Here is a 16,845-nt window from a genome sequence, read left to right on the forward strand (position 1 = left end):
AAGCAAATCCGAACCCACAATGATAACGAGGCACAACCACAAAACAGAAACCTAACTACAGCTGCAACATCAGCCACTTTAAACCCCTCCAAACCACACAATAAGCAAACTGACACCCACTATAAAAACATGGCACCACCACAAACACGAAGCCGAACAAAAGCAGCACAACTCACCAGCTCAGGTCTGGGGCTGGCAGCTGAGACCAGCCCATCCATTCAAAACACACTCCCACCCAATCAGAACACACTTGGTCCCCCACCCAATCAGAGCACACCTCCACCCACAGAACACACCCCCTCTGGCAGTTTAAAAAAGAGGAACAAACAGCCACATGCTTCTCCCAGAAGAAGGAAGCTAAAGCCACCAGCCTGATGATGACAGATGGGATTCCGTCGAAACGTTGCGCCTACACCTTTAGTTCTACGCAGGAAAAAACCCGAATAACCAAAGATCCATATATATGTTGAATTGTTCTGCATTGTCCCATGGTGAGTTAGCCACGGCAAGTTGTCCATGGAGAGTTGTCTATGGAGAATTAGCTGTGGCAAGATGGCCAGGGCTAGTTAGCCCGGGTAAGTTGGCCGTGTCAAGTTGACCCATTTCAACATCAAGTGTCCAGCTGCAGGAGATATGGGCAGAGACAATTACAGTAGAGTGAGCTGATTTCAGAAGGCTGGGGAAGGGGAGTTGTTTAGTTACTGGGCACGTTACCTGCATGTGTTTGCAAGTTGTTCCCTAATAATATTAGTAAAAGCTGTAGTGTAGAACATTGATAATTGTGATAATTTTTTTGTGGAAGGATGGAAGTAACTCCAATGAGTTTCCCTATTAGTGGGAAGGTCAGAGTAGCTGTGATAAGAATTTATTCTATAGGGTAGACAGTGGGAAAGTAATTGTTGAACTACTTAACTACTCTGACTACATAATTGCAAATCAATTACAAGTTCTTTTGTGGAATGCAGCATTCTGGCAAAGAGGACAGAGGACATCTACAGCTGCCCATGGAGACACAGACTTCAGGGAATGAAGGAAACATCAGGACATCTGGTGATCAAAAAAATCAAGATGATGGTTTGACTGTACAATTAAAGTGCATCTTGACTTTTTTTTTAATCCCTCCTCAATGATCACCCTTGGCTTTACTTCTCCATCTAATGGCAAATGTTGGTACTGTACATCTGGAGGAGTGAATCCATCCCTTTTTAGCCTGTAATCCATATCTGACATCCGTGAGGATGGAGAGAGTAGATCACTGTTTCTCAGCCTTAGCAACTTTAAGATATGCAGACTTCAACAGTCAAGCATGAAGTAGATAAATTGCATAAATAGCTAAGAAAAATGCCTCTGGTGTCCAATAATGGCCACTTTACCATCCCTTTCAATGTGGAATGGCTTCTTTCATGAGAGAAAATCCTGCTGTATGAAGCTTAGTACCAACTTCTTCATTTTAATAACAATATGAGACCAGCTGTATGAAGATATAGTGGAATGTAGTTAGAATCACAGGAGGGAAAGGCCACTTTCCAGAGAGCTAAAGGGCAGTGAAGTCTGGTAAGCAGGAAGAGGGCAAAGAAGGACTCTCTCTAGCAGTTCACAGAGTATATCTATAGCTATGCAGATTGTGGTTTTAGTCTGGCAAGATTCTGTCTGTAGGCCAACAACAATAAAGAAACTATAAAGAAATAACTCCACATATTATGCTTGGGACTGATGCAAGACTCCTTTTTCAACACCTGGAATCTGCAGTAACGTCAAGACGCCGATGCAAGGCAAGGAAGGCACTTTTGAGGAAGGCAATCCGTCTCTGCTCCAGAGCCTGTCCCTGCTCAAACACAGACTCCATCTCTTCCATGTAGCGAGGGCTGCAACGGTCAAGCTCCTGCAGGGCCTTCTCATAGCGTTCCCGGATCTGTTGACCAGAGCCAAGAAAATTCATATGCTTTCAGATTCTTCTATCTTTGGGATCCCCACCCCCTAAGCATACAGTATCTCTTGGACAAGGCAATGCTCCTTCACCTGCAGGCCACTCCTTGTGGCCCATAGTAACCAGACTGGTTGGTTTTGCTGCATTGCAGGGAGAGGGAGAAAGAAACTCATCCTCTTTGAATATGATTTATGGGTTATCTCCTGCCTTAGACAAAGGGAACCTGAATGACTATAGGATGTAGGCAGAGATCAGTGCTTGTGGGTGTTAGAATATGTACTCCCACCCAAATCGCATCATAACACTCCAAATTAAATAAGCATTTAATATCTCTGTGTATGCCTGTATGTCTGTAACTGCTGAATGTTTACGAGTTCATCAAATCTCACAAGATTCTGACAGTCTCTTGTGAGATCTTGGGATGAGGTTGCCAATACTTGGTAACATTTGGGGCAATTTTGGTGGGGACACTAACTGTTGTGTAAAATGTTTTATCTCCGATATTTGTTTTACACACACACACACACACACACACACACACACACACACACATGATACATGTAGAATAGTGTCCTTCACATTGTAATATACGTTTGTAACTTGTTCCTGCTGTTCTGTAATTGTGGGCAAAAAAACTCTGCACACCCAGCACCTTGATGAGCTCAAAGGAAGTTTGAATTGGCTGACTTGAAAAAAATCTGCAATTCATAATTTTTTAATTTTCTTTTTGAACCCAATCCAGAATATTAAAAGGTCACACTGTTCTTCAAACGGATTTTGTATTTAGTTTGCTGTACTCAAGCAACAACAATATTGTTCTGCATAATTGCATTTCCAATCTAAGGAAAGAAAAACGGTTTGTTTTGGATTTTTTTATTCCAGATAAATCCCCAAGCCCCAAACATTACCCAGATATTAGCAAGAGATCTCAATCATTGCTGCACAGTAAAAACAACTTACAACCGTTGATTTAGCAATTGCTCAAACTTACAACAGCACTGGAAAAACTTGGTTGCAACCGGTCCTCGCACTTGTGATTCTTGAGGCAGTCCCATGGTCACATGATCAAATTTGGGCACTTGGCAACTGGCATTTATTTACAACAGTTGCAGTTTCTGGGGTCATGTGATCACCTTTGGCGACCTTCCCAGCTGGCTTCCAGCAAGCCAAATCAAAGGTGGAAGCAGGATTCACTTAACAACCGTGGGATTCATTTAACAGATGCAGTGATTTGTTTAACAACCATGGCAAAAAAGGTCATAAAATTGGGTATGACTAACTGCCTTGCTTAGCAATGGAAATTCTGGTCCTAAGTCAAAGATACACACACACACCCTGCCTATACTGAAGGCACAAGTGGGGGACATGTTCCTTAACCCCGCCAGTCAGTTGATAATTTGACAAAAGTACCAGGGAACTGTTAATTAGATGTTGCTAAAATATAACTCACGAGAGTGCAAAACTTGGGTTGAAACTAAACATTAAGAAAACCAAGATCATGGCGTCTGGCCCTCTCAATTCCTGGCAAATAGATGGGGAAGAAATGGAGGTAGTGACAGATTTTATTTTCCTGGGCTCCAAGATCACTGCAGATGGGGACTGTAGCCAAGAAATTAAAAGACGCTTGCTCCTCGGGAGGAAAGCCATGGCAAATCTAGACAGCACACTAAAAAGCAGAGACATCACCCTGTCAACAAAAGTGCGTATAGTCAAGGCTATGGTCTTCCCAGTTGCAATGTATGGCAGTGAAAGCTGGACCATAAGAAAGGCTGAGCGCCAAAGAATTGAAGCCTTTGAACTATGGTGCTGGAGAAGACTCCTGCGAGTCCCTTGGACTGCAAGGCGATCAAACCGGTCAGTCCTAGAGGAGATCAACCCTGACTGGTCTTTAGAAGGCCAGATCCTGAAGCTAAAACTCAAATACTTTGGCCACCTAATGAGAAGGAAGGACTCACTGGAGAAGAGCCTAATGCTGGGAAAGATTGAGGGCAATAGAAGAAGGGGACGACAGAGAATGAGGTGGCTGAATGGAGTCACTGAAGCAGTAGGCGTGAGCTTAAATGGACTCCAGAAGATGGTAGAGGACAGGAAGGCCTGGAGGAATGTTGTCCATAGGGTCGCGATGAGTCGGACACGACTTCGCAACTAACAACAACAACAAAAATATAACTCACAACAACTCTGGCCTAAAATGAAGAATGCTGGGAACTGTACTTCTGTTTCTGCTTGATATTTTAAAGAGAATATACAGGTAGTCCATGACGTACAACAGGTCCTTTAGTGACTGTTTGAAGTAACAACGGTAGTGAAAAAAGGCACTTATGACCATTTTTCACACTTGTGACCATTGCAGCATCCCAATGGTCATGTGATCAAAATTCAGACACTTGGCAATTGACTCACATTTATGATGGTTGCAGTGTCCCAGGGGCATGTGATTCCCCTTTGGCGACCTCCTGACAAGCAAAGTCAACAGGGAAGCCAGATTCACTTAACAACCGTGTTATTAGCTTTACACCTGCAATGATTCACTTAATAACTGTGGCAAAAAAAGTTCATAAAATGGTGCAAAAACTCATTTAACAAATGTTTCACTTAGCAACATAAATTTTGGGCTCAGTTGTGATCGTAACTGAAGACTATCTGTAATGGCCAGCTGATGGTGGAACTAACGGTAGCATATACAAGATGGACAGAATTTTGTTGGCCTATCTGACAAATTGCCCCAGTAGCCAGGAGCAATGGAGAACATGGAGAGGTAGGAAAAATCCCCTACCTTGTTGGTTTCTTGACTACAACGTTGATGTTCTTCCCGCAAAGTACGTTGCCGATCTGGAGATACTTCAGCCCCTGGTGCTGCCTGAATTCCACTCTCCCTCAGTGTTGCAATGTACTCTTTGCGACAGGCCTTGTGATACAGAGTTTTGGCCTTCTCTGCCTGAATGTAGGAATTGACGACCATGAGGAAGAAGGGAATGAAAGGTCAAGGCATTTGGGACCCAGTAATCCCAGCAATCCCAGTAATCCTGTTTCTTAGTTTCCGTATACCCTTAATTTATGGAGTCAGCAGGAAGGAAATGTGTTCTCTCTGTAAGCAGCCAACACCAACTTCCTACTATTCATAAACTGAGGACTTTTTCTAACCTCAGTCTACTGCTTCAAGTTGGACCTGGGTGGCAAAGGGTAGGGATCAAGGCAAAGGGAAAGAAGGATACAAGCTCACCATAAAGATAAACCTGGTTCACCAGGCTTCTTTTGCTTCATAAACAAACCTAAATCCTTGGATTCTATTCCTCCATCTCTTTACCTTTCTCTACACTTCCAAAGAACTTCCAAAGGTCATGTTCTTCCTACCTTCTTGAGCTTCTTAGTCCAGGGTTTCTGAGCCCGCTGGAAACCATTTTCTAGCTCACAAGCCTCCTTGAAGCCCCCAAAGAGCTTGCGGTGATAAGAATTGTGCTGCCAGGATCGGATGGTTCCAGCATCCTCAGAGACCAAAGCCCTTTGCATCTCCATGTGTAGTCGGCTTAACCGCTCAGAAGCCCCCAGGAAAGCTTGCCATGCCCGAAGTAGGGAACCATATGCTGGGCCTAGAAGTGAAGGAGGAAGGGTAAGGAATGACAGGATTTCATAAATTCCTTCACTGCAGCAAAATTGATTTCTTGGGATTTGAAGAATGCAACTTGGATGCTTGAATGCAACCTTGATGCTTTATGGAGGAATTGGAGAACTGGAAAAGTGATCTAGGTAGGGAAGCCAATGAAAAAAATGACTTTGCTGGCAACTTTTACTCTCTTGTAGTCGTGTGCAGGATTTTCTCCACTGACACAGATGTTAGTGCATGGGAGGTGAGGGTGGGCAGAGATCCATATTTAGATTGGTAGACCGAAAATTGGCCTACTCTGAATGAGTCTTTTTCAACCTTGGCCACATGTGGACTTCAACTCCCAGAATTCCTCAGCCACCCATGCTTTCCACACATCTTGAAGGGGGAAACACTGAGAAGCCCTGCTTTACTACAAGAGCCATGGTGCCACAGTGGCTGCAGTATTGCAAGCTAATTCTGCTGACTGCCAGGAATTTGATTCTGACTGCCTCAAGATTGACTCAGCCTTCCATCCTTCCGAGGTTGGCAAAATGAAGACCCAGATTGTCAGGGGAAATAGGCTAATTCTGTAAACTGCTTAGAGAGGGCTGTAAAGCACTGTGAAGCGGCATATAAGTCTAAATGCTATTGCTATTTAAGTGCAATCAGACAGATAAATGATATGGCAGCTGTAGGAGTGTCTACAGACTATGGTTAAAAAAGTCAAGGTGGCAGTAATTGAAACTCTGGTTTTTTTTAATGGTTTTTTATGTTCATCACGGTCCTTTGATTGCCTTATCACAGCCAAAAGCTCGACTTTTAAATCGAACACCACTGGCCATCTGGCAGCTATGAATTTTACATCGGGTATTTTATATCAGGTATTTCAGCTGATATACTTCAGCTTCCCACTACGGTGGGAAGGTAACAGCGTTCCGTGTGCCTTTGGCGTCTAGTCATGCCGGCCACATGACCACAGAGACGTCCTCGGATAAGCGCTGGCTCTTTGGCTTTGAAACGGAGATGAGCACCGGCCCCTAGAGTCGGAAACGACTAGCACGCATGTGCGGGGGAACCTTTACCTTTACCTTGCCTTATTTCAGCTATGCACACGGACTACAGAAATGGGGTTCACGATGTTCTATAGTGCAACATGTATTATTGACTTTTGGCAGGACACTTCCTGAGTACAGAGCATTCTGGGAAACAGATTACCCATCTATGGTTTACAGTCTGTAATAATACTTTGATAGCATACTTTGGAATGACATCACCTGGACTCTAGGAGATAATTCCAAAAAAGTATATGCATCCTGAATTATTTGCAGATGAGTCCCAGCATTTTACTAATTGCTCAAGACTGCAGTTTCAGGTATGTTAAAAACAAAAGAAAACCTAACAGCATTCTCATATAATAGATGTTAAAATGCTGCAGGGCAAGTCTCTGGAATATATCGGTAGAACATCTAGCTTTTCTTAGATAACTTTTAGAAGGCACAGTTTATTCGGCTTTTCATTTGCATAGGTTGTCAACAGCAAGTATCTATGGAAAAACCGGTTCCTTTTGTAAGCATCAAAGCAAAGATATTACCATTAATACTTACCCTCCCATACACTTTATCAAGATGAAATCATCATTTCAAAGGGGGGAAAAATCACCTAGTCCCATATCATGGGCATTATCTATCTATCTTTTGAAGTTACAACTGGTGCTAATTTTAGACTAGAGAATGCATTAAAGTATTATAACTAGCCATATCAACATTTAGAATAAATACAGCAGGACTAGGAAAGTTGAAAGGAGAATTTTCATGGAACGTTTTTTGAAATGGTTCCATAGTTAAGAACAAGTTTCTGGCAAGAGCAAACTTTAGAACATCTTGAAATAGAGCTGAAGTATTTTACATCCAAGTGATCACTAGAAAACTATACAACATTTGCTGTCCCTTATTTCCACCATTCCTACTCACTGCAATCACCATTTTGTGTAATGGGTGACAAAACCTGATTTTATATACCTCGAGTTTGTCCTTGAATGATGTTGGACTAAAGGGGAAATAACTATTAGTACAGCAAGGAATAATAGGTTTCACACATGGACTGGGGACAAATTGAAGGCAGCATCATGGACACATGGTAGGAAAAAGATGTTGCAAGGATGCTTTGGGGCAATAGTTGGGCATAAATGGGGAAAGACCCGAAAAATCTGGTGGGATAATAATTAATCATCCTAACTCCCTATATTGCATTCTGTTTTTGTGGTGGGCTGATACTTTGCCTACAGAAGTAAATCAGGGTAAAGCTGCATAACTCAGAACTTGGAGACCATACATCATGGACACAAGGAACAGAGCTGGATTTACAATGCACTCTAGTTATGTTGTAAATAACTTGAGAAGAAGCATTCTAGGTGTGGCACAGTTTTGGCCTTAATCATGAAGAAAATAGCAAGCATACTCATTTACAGTTAGAACATATGTTTCTACCAGTCCTTTTTCCCAACCCCCAGTTCTTTCAAACCTGCATATAAAGCAGACAAGAATTTGGAACATCCACAGAAGAAGGATGAAACCACTCACTTGCGTCAACCAGGGGCCTCCACTTGCGAGTCCATTCATCCATCATGAGAGCATAGTTACGTTCAATCTTTGCCCGTTCCTGGAAACAGGCTACAATCTGGTCACAGACACGGTACCCATCATCCAGACGTTTGACTGTGCTCTGGTAGCGATTGGGCTGCAGGAGAAAGGATGGGAAGAATGGATGGTGTTATGTATGGGGTTTCATAACAATGCAAGCATCGGCTCTGTCGATACACCAGGTGGTGCTGGGCCGAAACTGCTGCAGCAGGAAGCAGCGTTTTGGCGGGAAAGACAGGTTTAAATCTATTGGCTGGAAATGTACCTGGACTCGTGGCGGGAAAGCCAGGTTTAAATCTATTGGCTGGACAGTGTACCTGGACAGGTATAAATAGGGGACAGGTAACCCTATCCTCTCAGTACAGTTTCTATCACCAAATAAAGAGCTGCTATGATGTATTTCTCTGCCTGGGGTCCTCCATGCGTTCCAGAACCCACTACACAATAGATGGGGAGTGGTCTCAGTCTGGTGGTACAGGAATGCCCCTTCAAAACAAGGCCTACCATTTAATGCCTTTCCTTCCAAATCACCTCCTCTGGGGTACTCCTGTGAATTCCAACCAGAATCAAACCAATCTCTTGGGGGGTTCTTGAAAAACAGAGAAACCCAAGCACTATCATTAAGTGTTCCAGAAAAGAAAGCATAAATCAGGTATTATGACTTTTAATTATTTTAAAAGAATATGGGGTAATAGGATAGATGTGTTTTCAAAACTGGAAGTCTTTGCACAACGTGCTAATCCGTAATTTACCCAATTACAGTGTACTCAATTAACCCAGTTCTCTGAATTTGCACAACACAGAGAATCATAAATTATGAGTTGGGTTCACTCAACACAGTAGGCTAAAGTGTCAGCAGCCAGTTTGAAGTTCAAGGAAAATGGTTTTTAGTCGTCATTTATTTTTAAAAACTTGGGGGGTGGGGGGTGGGGCGGAATGTAACCAGACATAACAGATAATTCTGATACCGAAGGTTGCAGTGCTGTAGTCAAGTTCATTTTTCCAGTTTAAGATCAAGTGATGTGATCATAAAAAAGACCACATTAAGAGAAAGGGAAATCTTGAATCAGCTGACTGTTGATGTCCTAATGTGGTTTTCTTCACAGCAATTTGGGACTGTTACTGCTTTCTTCTATTATTATTATTTCTTTAACTTTCCAATCCAGCCTACAACTTGGATATGCCTTCATTACCTTTAAGGAAATCAGAAAGCTTCAGCAACCTCAGCTCTTCCAATTTATCTTTTTGCTACCCTTTCATCAATGTCATGCAGTCTTGACTTCACTGATTTTTATCCCAAGGAACTAATATTTATTTATTTATTTATTTATTAGTTGAATTTATATACCGCCCTATTCCCGAAGGACTCAGGGCGGTTCACAGGGCAGTTAAAACAGTACAAAAAGAGAATAAAATGAAATTAAATTAGTACAAGCCCACAATTAATAATAACAGTAAAAATTAAAATTTTAAAATTAATTTAATTTAATTTGATTTGATTTAATTAATATAATTTAAAATTTTAATATGGGGTTGCCCTTGTAGCCAGTCCAGAAGTTGCAGAATACAGCAGCATGTTACAGGTGGACTTTGGGCTGCCCATGTTACACCTCTCCTCTGAGACCTGCACAGGCTTCCAGTTTGCTTCTGGGTGAAATTCGGAGCCAGTCTGGTCTAGTGATTATGGCAGCAGGCTAGAAAAGAAGGAGACCGTGAGTTCAAGTCTCCCCTTAGCCTTGAAAGCCAACTAGACGACTTTGAGCCAGTCACTCTCTCTCAGCCCACAGGGTTGTTGTTGGGAAAAGGAGGAAGAAGTATGTTGGATACGTTAATCGCCTTGAGTTTTTGTAAAAATAATAAAGGCAGGATATAAATAATAATAATAATAATAAAGTTGGAAGGGACCTTGGAGGTCATCTAGTCCAACCCCCTTCTCAGGCAGGAAACCATTTTGGACAAATGGCTGTCCAGTGTCTTCTTAAAAACTTCCAGTGTTGGAGCATTCACAGCTTCTGGAGGTAGGTTGTTCCACTGGTTAATTATTCTAACTGTCAGGAAGTTTCTCCTTAGTTCTAGGTTGCTTCTTTCCTTGATTAGTTTCTATCCATTGCTTCTTGTCCTGCCTTCGGGCGCTTTGGAGAATAGCTTGACTCCCTCTTCTTTGTGGCAGCCCCTGAGATATTGGAACACTGCTATCATGTCACCCCTCGGCCTTCTCTTCTTTAAACTAGACATACCCAATTCCAGCAACCCTTCCTTATATGTTTTAGCCTCCAGTCCCTCAATCATCTTTGTGGCTCTTCTCAGTACTCTTTCTAGATTCTATCCCTCTGTTAATGCAGCCTAGCACTGTTGGCTTTTTTTGGCAGTTGCAGCACACTGCTGGCTCATATTTCAGTGATTGTCCACTAGGACTCCGAGATCCCTCTCACAGTTACTACTATTGAGCAAGGTAAACAAAAGATTAAAAAAAACCCTCTGATGTGCTATTTGTCATCCATTGGGTTATTTGCCTCTTCCTGGTTGTTTCCACCCAGCCCACTAGGTCCAATGGAAGCCTGGTATGTGATAGAGACATTCTGATCTGGTGGAGCACCGTGTAAACCTGGCATCTGAGAACTATGGCAGGTATCTCAGGTGACCTTCCTTCCTTCCTTCCTTCCTTCCTTCCTTCCTTCCTTCCTTCCTTCCTTCCTTCCTTCCTTCCTTCCCAATTAGCATATTGTTTTGTTTTTTCTTCTGTAGTTTGGCATGTGATGCAAACTCAACCCATTTGGTTATCTTAAGACTCAAGGTGTTGTAGCTACTCAGTAAATGAGTCAAACATGTTGCATAAACATAAATTGAACCTCCCCCCCTCCTCCTGCCACCCCGTCCCTGTTACCAGCTACTCACCATCCAGAAGCTGTTGGTAGTTGGCTCATCAGCAGCCACCTCACTGTATATCACAGACATGGTGTCACCTGTTTAGAGGGAACAGGTCTCATAGTGCATCCAAAAGTATCAAATAAAGTACTCATCTTCAACAACTGTTTTGGAATCATATTCCAGATGTAATAAAGAACCTATTATAAAAGGATGTGAGAATGACTTTGGAAGACAGAAGGAAGAGCCACAGACCGGCACACAAAAGGTATCTCAGTGCACCAAAGGAGAAGAATGTGGGACATGATACAGAAGGGTCCCCCTCTATTTTTTGGAGAGTAAAAGGAAAAGAGGGGAGAAACACTTTCTGTTTTATTTTATTTTATTTTTTTAATAAAATTTATTGATTCCCCCATCTTACCATAATGCAACTCTGGACGGCTTACAGACATAAAAATTGCATCTACATTAAAACATGAATAAATTAAAACCAAAAATTAAAACCAAGGATACATGTGGAGGGCAGAGGTGGAATGGAGGGAGATAGGATCTGTTGTTACTCAATCACTGTGCTCTTTGTCAAGGCATAAATCACCTTATCAGAGGGCGAGGGACCGTACTTCAGATGATGCATGATGTGCATGGAGGAAGGAAATAAAACATGACGCATAATCTGCTAAATACCTTTTAATTACAAAACTTAAATATATATATAAAGAGAGCTAGCTGACTACATCCTAACGTATCAGACAGTAGAAGCAAAGTGAAAGAAAATAAATGAATAACTGTGAGAAACTTTTTCTAGACATGCGCACAAAACAGTCTGAATCTATAACATAGCTGGACATGTGAGAATCACTATGGTTACTAGATAAGCTATCACCACAGGTGCAGAGAGCAGGGAAAATGTACAGTTAGAAATGAACTTTTCTGACGAACTAAAAAAAAACTTGCAGTGACTCTTCTCCCATTGGGGCTCTAGGCCATCTGGCAGAGCCAGGTTTTTAGGCCCTTATGAAAGGATAGGAGGATTGGGGCCAACCTCACATTAGTAGGCAAGATGTTCCAGAGGGCAGGAGCAACAATAGAACAGGCCCTCTTCCTGGACCCCGCCAGCCAGAATATTCATGCTGACAGAACCAGCGGGAGTAGGTCAATCCCAGTGGGGTGAGACAGTCCCTCAAGTAAGCTGGGCCCATGCCACGAAGGGCTTTAAAAGTGATCACCAGTTTTACAAGATTCCGTTACTGTAACTTTAAAATAAAAACACGGTTAGTTCTCGTGATTGTACTTCTTGTCTGGACTACTTTGAAGAACTAAACACTTATCCTTAAGTTATATACATATTTCATCTTTACTTGTCCAGAGTTCTTTGGAAACCCTGAACTTTTAAAAGATGTAGGGAAGGAATGTGCTCCCTGCATAAATAAATAGATCTTTTTGATTTGAATATAAGTCAGCTAATGGCAGGTATACCATTTAATCTACATGCAACGTTTTCAAGTAAAGCGTGATTTTTTTAAAAGAAAAAATCCTTCTTTTCTGTCAGAGTTCCAAGAGTTTTTTCATAAACCAAAGCATTGGGTAGGACACCCAGATCCTGCATTTATAAAATATAATTTCATTTCTTTTCCTTGGATTCGTTTGTATAAAAAAATATCTGAATAATAAACTAACCAAGCTAAGACTAAACCTTAACCAAGATGAATGCTGCTTTGGCTATCACTTTGGCTGGCCAATCTACGAGGGTTGTGTTAACATAGAACAGCCCCAGTTGTAAAACAGCTTCCTGTCTCTCAGGCAAATTTTTGGTAAATGGAGATACTCCTTTTTTGGAAGTGGAAGTCTCCCGAGATAAGTTTATAGAAAGTGGAAAGTGCTTTGTTATACACATTGATTTCCCTCTTGTCCTGGGGGAGTTGATGAGAATGAAGTTCTTTGAATTTAAAATTATGATAGGTTTTTAGGGCTTCCATTACAGTTTTCACATGCTTCTCTCTTCCAAATGTGTTCAGTTCAAATGACAGGAAGCTGCCAAGCTAGTTTTTTTTTAGCAGATCTTTCGGAAAGGACTCTGAAAACCCTTACAACAACCCATTTCCAGGACCATCTCTCCTCAGTGGTGTCTATCCATCCTGTTAGATCTGGCAGGAGAGTCATATTCCTGGACCTATTACTGTGTGTGTGTGTGTGTGTGTGTGTGTGTGTGTATAAATGTATGTATATGTATGTATGCATGTGTGTGTATACACACACACACATACACACACATATAAACACAGATACACACACACATAATCTGCTGGCATTCAGGATAATTACTAAATCAATCAATCCCTCTGAAAGCAGGAGAAAACTGCAAGTATTTGCTCTGGAATGTTCACAAGTGCCTTACATTGAGTTAGAACAACTTTGTTCATATTGACACCTCTAATTGGAAAAGCTGGGGGTTTTTTGCCCAAGTTCCTTAGCTTGTCTCATGTGGATAGACAGAATTTCCTCATAAGAGATGAGGTAGAATCTATGAAATGAATGACTCTATTGATCAGATTTCAACAAACGGAGTAAGAAAACACATCAGCACATATACGCACACTTGTCATAAGCACTTTTTTTGCAACTCTGATTAATTACAAGAAAGATTCAAACCAAGTAGATCACATAAAAATCAATGCATTAACAGCATAGAAGATTCAGAATAAGCAAACTGTAGAAGAAATGTAGCAGAGCTTTTAATTAAATCCATAGCTACGTATTTGAATTCAATTCAGTCATTCTCAATCTTGGACCTCATAAAGCAATAGATATAACCCTTGGGAGCTGCCTGCTCGCTTTTGACAATTTGAGGATCTACCCTTCATATGTTTAGTTCTCAGGTCATCTCCCTTGAGCAAATGACAAAAGGTCTACAGCGAATCTTAGGAAATTATACTGCTCAAAAAAATAAAGGGAACACAAGATAGGACATCCTACTATTAAATACAGTACATTGTGTTGTTTAAGTGTTCCCTTTATTTTATTTTTTGAGCAGTATATCTTTCTCCATATATTATCTTCTGATCTTTTAGAAGTTGCTTATCCCAACTGTAACAATTAACATCATATGACATGCATTATTTCAGCATTCTCTTTTCAGAAGTATACAGGTGGCTCTTTTAGAAATTGTATATTTCTAAAAAGTACTTACATATAGCTCAACAGTGCCCCTAGAGTATTTGATGAGTTTTTATAAGAAACCCTGAATAACAAGTCCACATCTTTTTTTCAATTGCTATATTGATTTTGGTGTCACTTTCCATGCTTGTCTTCAAGATGCATCTGTGCTCTCTTTTTTTGCCATGAGTGATTCCATTGTAAATAGTTCCATTTTATTAGCAGTCAATTGAAGGATCCTTCAAAAGTCTAAGTTCAGCTATTAACTTGCCGATCCAAAAAGTTGGGATGCTGTTCTGGATACAAAAACAGCTAATTTTCACTAAAAGGCTGTTTCCATATCAGAGTTCTTTGAATACAGGGTTGTTCTCCCCCACCCACCCTCCAAGAAAACCTCATATTTATACTTGAAGATTGACCATGTTCTAAGAACTGAAACATTTTTGTGTTTAGAGTAGGAATCCTTGAAGAGAACAAGCCCATATTTGTGATGCAGATGTTCTGGGTTCAGTCTCCAAGTAACAAGACCATATTTACTTAGAACCGGGCCAGTCAGATCAAACAATTTAGGATTGCACAGCTCAGAAAAAGGGAGCTTTATATGATGTATTAAAATAAAGTGTTGTGGCAATTGGCAACCCAATGCCTATCATGGCTGACTGCAGTCCAGATCCCACCCTGAATTTCAACAAAGATTCTCCCTGGACTTTTGGAGATCACTTTTTCTTTCCAAGCTTTAATCATCCAGGGGGGAAAAAAAGAACCCTTTTAGTTTATGGCTATATCTGGGGCAGGAGGAAAAGTAAAGGATAACTAATGAAAATTCTCTTTCAGAAAGCTTCAAGCCATATATGGAAAATAATGGCAAAGGGATACTAGGGTAATCTGAGCTTAAAATTAGCATCTAAATTGCATCTCTCAAATACTGCAATTTTGGATCAACTCTGTTCTGATGAAGCTGCTTTTTTTGTAGCATTAAAAATGACTTTAATTTATTTCTGAGTGTTTTTTGGCAGTTGATTCAAGGGTTTACTGATTGTTTAGTTAGTCCAGATGCTGTTGCTGCATCTGGAGTTTCATGGGAGGAATTAACTGTGGCTTGGCTCCAATCATTTTTTTATAGAAACAAATAAAATGTATATTAGTCATACATGTCACCTCTGGAATAACAGGTTTGAATGTACCGTGCTAGCATCGTAATGGCAGTTGTTTGGTCAAAGTCTTAAGATGGACTGGAGGAAGTGTCAGTCTTTCAGTTGATTAAGCACTGAAGGTATTCATCTCATTTTAGGATCAGAATGTTTCCTCAATTTAAAATTAGGCGTATATTGGACACTTCAGGGAATGTTTAATAAGGATTGATTTTGACTGTAATTGGAGAGACACACAGGATATGAAACATTAACATATATGGTTTGATCTTGTTCTGCTAATGTCACATACAGGGCTGAAATCAACAGGACTGTTACTGTAAGTATGGACTGATTACTGTGTTATTAAATCACGTTATTTTGAGATATTGATTCCTGTATTTGGAATCAATTAATATACAAAGATATACATCACTAGAAGTAGGTATCTGCACCCTATTTTAGCAATTGTGTTGTCAGTATTTGAATATTTTCTTTTACAAGGGGGCAAAGAAGAAAACTTTCAGAAAATATGGCTAAATATTAGAGTTGTTCTATTAGTAATTTGCCAAACCCATTCCCTTTCTATTATTATAATTATTAATTATACATTATATTTTTGCTATGACTGTTATAGGTATCTACACTTTTCTTTAAATTAATTTAGCAATTTTTTTAACAAAGTGAATGGTGCTGAGTATAAGATCACGGTGTTAATCCATGATCTACATAACCACAGTTAATTGAATAAACATTTACTAAGTTCACACAATACATGAATTACAACTTAGGAGTGGGCATTGTGCAGCCAACTGCATTCCTCCCACACCAAAAAATATCCTATTTGTAGCATTGCTAAACTCTCTCCTGTGGCCTTTGAAGATCAGGAGATTGAAGTGAAGCCAAAACTTTCCAAATTTATTCTACAATAGATAAATTGTATATACTAAAACTCAAGAGGCATAGCCTTAATTACTGACTGTCTAGAAGCATCTGAATATGCTTGATTAGATAGACTAGTGGCCCCCAACCTTTTGGGCACCAGGGACCGGTTCTGTGGAGAGAGGTTTTTCCATGGACCGGAGGGGGTGTGGTTTTGTGTGCTGCCTGCATCTTGTGGGTGGGGCTTTGCTTGTTTGTGCAGCCCGGTTTCTGGCATGCTGGTCCATGGACTGGGGGTTGGGGACCCCTGAGATAGACTTCTGGTCTGAAATGTTTCAGATCTTTTCCTAGGCATTGTACAACATTCTAAGCTTAATTATCCACTGTCAGTTTAGCTAATCCTGACAATTTATAGTTAACCTAAAGATTGGCAAAAGAATTATAGACATACATATTGTTGATGTGACATATTTTAATGATTGATTTTCCTTTCTTTGAAACCTTTCAGGAAATGTAGGAATCCCACTTATCAAGTAAAATTTGTTATGGACCAGGCTTTTAAAAAAAAGCATTGCTGTTGCATTTTGCCAGAATAAGCATATTATATATAGGGACGAAAATTATAATATAGGGATGAAAATCATAATACAACCACCATTCCAA

At 40.6% G+C, this 16,845-nt stretch overlaps 1 protein-coding gene across 3 annotated transcripts in view; it reads right to left on the reverse strand.

Annotated features, from left to right (window-relative positions):
- LOC308676855 (protein kinase C and casein kinase II substrate protein 3-like) overlaps positions 1–16,845 on the reverse strand; it is a 58,540-nt gene that overhangs the window by 22,562 nt on the left and 19,133 nt on the right. For 2 of the 3 annotated variants that reach the window (XM_081342890.1, XM_081342891.1), the window contains 5 exons: positions 11,048–11,115; positions 8,093–8,249; positions 5,282–5,517; positions 4,704–4,865; positions 1,737–1,912 (listed from right to left, as the gene is read on the reverse strand). In XM_081342890.1, the coding sequence (XP_081199016.1) occupies positions 1,737–1,912; positions 4,704–4,865; positions 5,282–5,517; positions 8,093–8,249; positions 11,048–11,115 (799 nt within the window). Of the gene's footprint in view, positions 1–1,736; positions 1,913–4,703; positions 4,866–5,281; positions 5,518–8,092; positions 8,250–11,047; positions 11,218–16,845 lie in introns of all 3 variants that reach the window. The other variant, XM_081342892.1, reaches the window with a different exon arrangement.

The sequence above is a fragment of the Vipera berus genome (genome assembly GCF_964194415.1).
Source record: "Vipera berus genome assembly, chromosome: W".
Classification (NCBI taxonomy): Eukaryota; Metazoa; Chordata; class Lepidosauria; order Squamata; family Viperidae; genus Vipera; species Vipera berus.